At 60.2% G+C, this 6,937-nt stretch overlaps 1 protein-coding gene across 1 annotated transcript in view; it reads right to left on the reverse strand.

Moving 5' to 3' along the window:
- Positions 1–3,197: 3,197 nt before the first annotated feature.
- The window catches only part of LOC104169272 (cytosolic carboxypeptidase-like protein 5), a gene marked incomplete at both ends in the record, with an annotated part of 5,370 nt that continues 1,630 nt past the window's right edge, over positions 3,198–6,937 (reverse strand). Inside the window, 5 exons of the mRNA XM_009710162.1 lie at positions 3,198–3,288; positions 3,891–4,060; positions 4,607–5,165; positions 5,731–5,909; positions 6,686–6,863. Of these exons, the coding sequence (XP_009708464.1) occupies positions 3,198–3,288; positions 3,891–4,060; positions 4,607–5,165; positions 5,731–5,909; positions 6,686–6,863 (1,177 nt within the window). The remainder of the gene's footprint in view (positions 3,289–3,890; positions 4,061–4,606; positions 5,166–5,730; positions 5,910–6,685; positions 6,864–6,937) is intronic.

Consider the following 6,937-nt stretch of genomic DNA (forward strand, 5'->3'; position numbering starts at 1 on the left):
GCTCTTGCTGCAATCTGCTTCACGTGTGCTGCATTTTCTCATCTGCTGAGGCAGAAATAAAGGAGGTAAGAAGGAAAAAGTTGGCCATCGGGTGGAAGCCAGAGGCGCAACGGGACAGGAGAGGCACCTGTGACACAGGAACCGGGCTGTGAAACCAGTGCCAAAGAATGGACCAGCCACGGGGGAGCTGAGAGCAGGAGCGGCTGATGATCACCGAGCTCCCCGAGCGCCTGACTACCCACCTCTTATCTGACATCAACGGACAAGGCACCCACAGCGGCTGGGGACACCCCAACTGCTTTTCAGGGTGAAATGACCACCAGAAGTTCTCTGGTTATCCTCCAAGAGTCTGCAGTCATCCCAGGAGAGTTCACACTAAGGACAGGGCAAGAGATCCACAAAGGGCACGGGAGGATGGACGGTGGCACGTCGTTCCCCAGGAGCAAAGCCTCACTCTGTACTGATTTGCCACTGATGTGGCACAGACTGCAGGACTTCAGGGAAAGGGCAAGAGAGCCGCAGAGCCACCCTCTTGTCTCTGCGCTTCCAGGGAAAACCCAGCGAGAAGTCACTGGGACAGAGCTGTGATTATGGCGCTGAAGGTCTGCACCGGTGAGCCTGGTGTGCTGCCGGCAGAGCCAGGAGCATGCCTGGGGCAGGAGATCACTGGTGGAGAAGGGGAGGGAGGTGAGGGCTCAGATGCGCCGTGCAGCCAACACTTGGGGCCAATGTGTTTGCAAAAAGACGTACGGCCAGGATGCGTATCCTTGTAGTTTGCAAACTGCTAGCAGGAGTGTGGGTAACGAGCAAGGGGAACCGGGAACTCCTGCTGCCGAAACTCAGTTAAGCTGGCAAAGCTTTGCGGGGAGATGGGTGGGAGGGAGGCGTCAGACAGCCCAGCCAGCCGCAGGGGCAGCCCACGGGGAAGGGCCCACCGCACAACCTGCCCACCGCAGGAACTCGCCTTTGTCTGCCACCCTGTGCCGACGCTGTCCTGACAACGCAAGGGCCAGCTCCAAGGCCGAGGGAGAGCCGTGGGCAATGGCTTATGGCTTTGGACACCATCTCCCACCATCGCAGGCAAGCAAACAATGGACAGGCAATGCCAGGGGATGTGGGGTGGTCTGAACGTGCCCGGCTCCAAGGGCTGAGAGCATGGCCCAGAGCCCGGCCGGAGTCCCGGCACTGGCAGAGTGCCCTGGGTCGGTACTGGATCTCAGGCTACCGAACCCCTTTGGCACTGCCTGAGGTGCCAAGGTAGCGTGTGCCCCAGCGGGGCTGCGGAGAATGCAGAGCTGGGGCGATGCTCCAGAGGGTCCCCGCTGCCGTGGGGAGGGACTCACCATGCTGGAGAAGGGGCAGGCAGGGATCCCCAAGCTCCCATGGGGAAAGGCAAAGCCCTGCAGTGGGGAGGAATAACCCCGGGGCCAGACGAGGGAGAGTGGCTCCGCAGAGACAGACCTGGGGGTTCCGGCGTGCGCCGAGTTTTGTAAACTGACCCCAAGGACACCAAGAGGGGTCTCCCCTTCTTCCAGTTTCTCTGTCTGCCATCTTACTGTGTTCTTTATTCCAAGCTTTCAGCTTTCTCCAGCCTCAGTATTCTCAAGGCGGTAAAAAAGCTAATGGCTTTTAAGATACGGGATGAATACCGGCACACAGCTCCTGGTTACTCTGTGCATCTCCGCTGCACCATGCAACCTATGCCCAGCAGTGATCAGAAAAAAACCCCCAAACCTCTCAAGAGAAACATCCGTTAAGTATTGCTCCTATTCCCAGAAAGTCCTGGAGCCCTGCAGATTTCTGGAGGGCGTTGGGGAATAACCTCCTGCTACAGGTATATGGGTGCTGGGTGGGCCACCCAGGGGTGAGGCATGGCTGGGTCACAGACAAGGAGGAGCTCCTTGGCTGGGGATGTGATAATAAACGTCAGCCTTGTCTGTAGTGACCGTGAAATAGCGGAGTTCACGATCCCGAGGGGAGGGGAGCAGCAGAGCACAGACCCTGGGCCGCGGAGGAGCAACCTCAGCTCATTCAGGGCCCCAGCAAGGGGGATCCCACTGGAGACAGCTGCGAAGGACAAAGGAGTTTAGGAAAGGTGGCGAGCTTTTGGGGACAGCATCCTCCGACTGCGGGAACGGCCCATCCCAGCACTCGGAGAGAGGCACAGACATACAGGGACATACAGGGAGACCGGCTGGCAGGGGACTTGGGAGGGAGCCCCACGGCAGAAAGCAGCGGGGAGGGGGTTGGGAGGGTCATTCTGTCTGGAGATGGGGCTCCAGGAGGAAAACCACCAGAAATGGAGGACAATCACATCAGGGATCTTCTGAGAAACACAACCCATGTGAGCCCACTGGCCCTGAGGGCCAGCACCCAAGGGTGCCGAGGTCCCTGTGCAGCTCTTCTTGGCCGCCTCCAGAAGGGGACGGGGAGTCAGGGGGTTGGGTCCTCAACCAGTGGAGAAAGGCAAATGTCGCAGCTGCTGTTAACAGAGACCATCCAGGAAGCCTCACCTTGGTCCCCGGGATAGCACCGAGCGAGCCCTCCCGGAGCACGTTTCGGGAGGCGTGAAGGAGAAGAGGGTGACCTGGAGCTGTCAGCTGGGATCACTCGCATCTCTCCGACCGCTCAGAGACAATTCAGCTTGCCAGTTCATCAGAAAACCCGAGAGCCTCCCTCCCGCTCTGTCTGATGTGCCCACACAGTACTGCACGGTGCGGGCACCGAGAGTGCTCCCGACGCCAACAGAATGCCTGCCACCTCTCAGAACATCCCTGTTGGATTACCCGTGGGCTGTTGCCTGCCAGCCACGGCAAACGGCCACAGAGCAAGCTACATCAGTAACCTGAGCCCGAAACTCATGTATTTGTGACGGCAGGGTGGGTTTGAGCTGGGTCAGCACACGCCATGGCCCACCGTGTGGCCAGGCACAGGGAAGCAGCAGAGCGCACAGCAAGCGCTGAGGAAACGGGGGAAAGAAAGGAGCGAGGGGGAAACCGTCTCTGCTGGCAGCCTGGTCCTGCGCCAGCTTAGGCCAACAACGAAACCGCAGCCGCGGAGAGCAGCTGTGCACAGGAGAAGGGGTGCAGGGGTTTCTGGAGGAAGCCCAGGGCTGGGGTGAAGCCTGGCACTACCTCCATGTTTCCTCACGCCACAGATTCCCAGGGAACACAGCATTAATGCTAAAGAAGCATTACACGCTTCTTGTACTCTTCCCTCAGCATCTGCGACCGGCCATTGCCGGGGCCAAAAGAGGATAAGACAGGCTGTCGGTCTTTTGTACGTTCCCTGCAACCACAACAGAAATACGCCAAAACGATCCCGTCCGTTGTTGGAGAGCGGCACATGGCTGCTACGGATCACACGAATATCCTCAACTCACAGCATCACGGACCGGTTGAGGCTGGAATCTTGCACGGCAATCTTGCATGCGAGGTCTGGGGAAGCTGAGCCCCTTACAACTAAACAGGTTTTAATTACAGCTCAGTACAAACATAAACATCTGGGAAAGAGGAGAATTCCTTCTGTAAAGCCATTCAAGAGCAGCTCTACAACAGTGAGGACAAGAACCCAGAGCAGCTGCGGGAGGGATGTGAAGGGACAGGAGGTATGAGAGGAAGAGGAGTCAGGCTGCAAAGGAGGACACCGCTGCCTACAGCTCAGGAACGTGGCAGTACCTGGCACGGCCGGGTCCTGGCCTCTGCCTGACCCACCCCCCCCGTGGGCCAGCCCCACCCCCGCCGCAGAGCTGTGCGGGACACAGCTGCCCCCACAGAAGAAGTTTCAGCTTCCCTTAGCACCCAGCAAGACCATCCCCCTTCCAGGACAGAGCAGAGCTGGGCCAGATCAGCTGGCACGGACATTTAGCTGGTGAGCGGAGCTTTGCCTACCTGTGGATGATCCCCAAGGCCTTGTAGACGGCCACTCGCCCACTGCCCTCCTTCGACTGCCCGTCCCGCTTGTCTTTGGCATACATGTTCTTCTCCGAGAAGTTACAGCCCGTGAAGTCAAAGTGAGGCGAGTTCAAGGAGATGAGTTTGGGGAACAGCATGTTCTCCACCTGCGACGCACAGAGAGGAAGATGGGTGACTTTGCGGGGAGCTCATGGCTGTTTGTCCTGCTCCAGCACTACCAGTGCCCAGCTCTGGGATGCACCGGGGTGTGGGCTGGACCTGCTCTGCCCAATTCCAGCATCTCACACACCTGGGGGACGCAGCCCACCCCTGCCTGCCCCCTGCCCATCTCCAGCAGGGAGAGGTAGCAGCTGGGCCCTCCCAGAGGCAGACAGCAGGGAGCCCAGCAGCAGAGATCTCCCTCACCCTCTCACCCCTTCGGAGAAGAGGGGCAGCTCTTCTGTCCTGCCCACCCCAGCTCCCAGACCCGCTGACGCTGCCCCTGGGAGGGGAGAGGGGAGGAGAGCAAGCCCCACGGAGCACTGAAGGCAGGGGGGACAGCCAGCCCAGCGCCCTCTCCTCGGTGTGATGGGGACCTCTGACTCCCTCTCCTAGCAGCGGGAGGGAGCCTTTGGGACCCCGGGGAGGGGGCAGAGTGGCGAGGGGGTCCCAGCCTGCTCCAGCACCTCTGTACTCCTACCCCCTGCCCTCACCTGATCGTTCTCGTCACTGAAACTGTTGCCGTACATGAAGCAGCCACGCTTGGAGGCATGCCCGTGGAGATCGACATAATATGCCAGCCCACTGTCCTGAGGCAGGATGGTTTCGGGGAGAGGTGTTGGCGGAGGCCTCCTGGCTTCCTCCTCACAGTGCTCTGCGGCATGGCTTGAAGGGAGGATCCAGACAGCTCGGTCCTTGCCACCCAGCTCGGTGGCTGGCGCTCCCCGGAGCCGGGGTTCCTGAGAAGGGGTGAAGTACGTGCTGGCACGCCAGGTGCTGGGTGAGTTGCGGAGGTTATTGGCTTTCTCCAGCTCCGAGAGGACCGCTTCTGGGGATGGGGCACTGCCACGGATGGAATGGTTGGAAGATTTTGTGCTTAGCGAGCTGGTGCCGAGCGGGGAGACGTACGTCCTCCAGTCAGGAGAGCCTGGCAGGACGCGGCTGTGAACGTGGTGGTAGAGGAGGACAGCTTTGGCCCCGTACACTGCAGGGTGCAGCTCGGCATCGGGGTTGAGATACTTGCGGTTGAGGTTTACCCCACGGGAGTCCGTTCTGCAGGGAGAGCAGAGGAGATGTGAGGTCCTTTGTGCTGCTCCCTCTGCTCTGCAAAGGCAGACCCGACCTTACCTCGTAACGGCCGAGGCTTCGGGCTCTGTCCTGGAGTATGGTTGGCCCCCGCGGTCAAGCGGGCAGAGGCTCTGCCCCAAAGCAGCCGAGAACCTCTCTTGGGGAGTGGCACTTGCCTCAGCGAGACAAAGCCCCGAGTGATCACCCTCCCTCCTCCCTGAAGCTGGCTCCCCTCCCACACGCCAGGGAGAACGTGGACAGGACAGTGTCCGAGTGCCTCAAAGGCACAGGACAGCGCCGCTTGCCCGAGCGAGAAAGACCTGACCTGGGAGACATTGCAGTCAACAGCAGCCCCAGGCCCTCGCCAGAGATCCCGGGGTGTAGCAGGGAGCGGTCGCTGCAGCCCACGGGCCTCGGCTCATTCTGCTGACGCAGGACCTTGGGGCTATTCTTTCCAGCCACCACAAAACGCACGGCAGGCTCCAAACCAGGAGGGAACGGCCCATCTTGGACCTCTATGAAGCTGCAGCCGCAACCTACGCTCACTCACCGATAGTGGCCTCGCACCACCCCGTCGGGGTTCAGCATGGGAATGAGCTTAAAGACGAACATCCGCCGCAGCATCTGGGCACGGGGGTCCTCCTCCCGCAGGATGAAGTCCAGGAAGCCGTTGAAGACGAAGCTGGAGGGTGTTTCTCCTGGGTGGACTCTGCTGCTCAGGAAAAACACCTGGGGGCAAATAGATAGGGGCAATGGGCAGGTTCCTGCCTGCCCTGAGATGCCGCAATGGCTTAGCCGAGGGTCCAAAGGCTCCCTGGGGCTCCCCATGCACCGTAGCCAGGCACCGCGCTGCCCGAGAAGGAGCTAAGGCCTTCAGGTGGAACAGACAACTAGGTGCTGGGTGCGGTAACATGACGGTTTTCGGTGGCTTCTTTGCCCAGTGCCTCTCCTAGGTCTTGCTTGGAACAAGGTTGCTTATAGAACCATAGTTCCGTCTGATTCCAACCCCCCTGCCACGGGCAGGGACCCCTCCCACCAGACCAGGTTGCTCACAGCCCCATCCAACCTGGCCTTCAACACTTCCAGGGATGGGGCAGCCACAGCTTCTCTGGGCAACCTCTGCCACTGCCTCACCACCCTCACCAGGAAGAATTTCTTCCTGATATCTCATCTAAATCTTCCCTCTTCTAGTTTAAAGCCATTATCCCTGTGTGAGACTAAAGGGACAGCAGCCCCGCAGCCTGCGACCAAGAGGAACCAGAGTTTGGTGGCAGAGAAGCAGAGCCTTAGAAGCGCTCCAGGGAAAAGCCCCGAGCGATCCCGCAGAGCCGGAAACGAGCCTGACTGCAATGATGACCCAAAGCGTCCCCTGAAGATCCCAGCCCTCCAGGACATGATGCCTTTCAAGTGAGAGATGCGAGGGCGGCAGCGAGGCCCCGACACACGGACCATCGCATGGTCTGTTGGCCGTGCTCGCCGTCCCCGATGCAGGTGCAGCAACTCACCCTCTTCCCTGCGAAGCGGTGCGGCCGGGGAGTGGCGGTGTCTGGGAAAAGTTTGTCCAGCCGGGGCTCTCGCTTCTCCAGCATGCCGTGGCACGAGGTGACGGTGAGCAGGTCCACTCGCAGCTTGTCCAGGGAGTGGCAGAGCAGCTCCCGGTGGTAGTAGACAGAGTCGAGGGGACTGTGGGGTGAGGAGAGATGCTCAGCCCGCCTGACCCTCTCAGCCGGTAAACCGTGGGCCCGAGCCTCCCCCTC

Source organism: Cariama cristata, unplaced genomic scaffold (assembly GCF_000690535.1).
Source record: "Cariama cristata isolate BGI_N322 unplaced genomic scaffold, ASM69053v1 scaffold26120, whole genome shotgun sequence".
NCBI classification, from domain to species: Eukaryota; Metazoa; Chordata; class Aves; order Cariamiformes; family Cariamidae; genus Cariama; species Cariama cristata.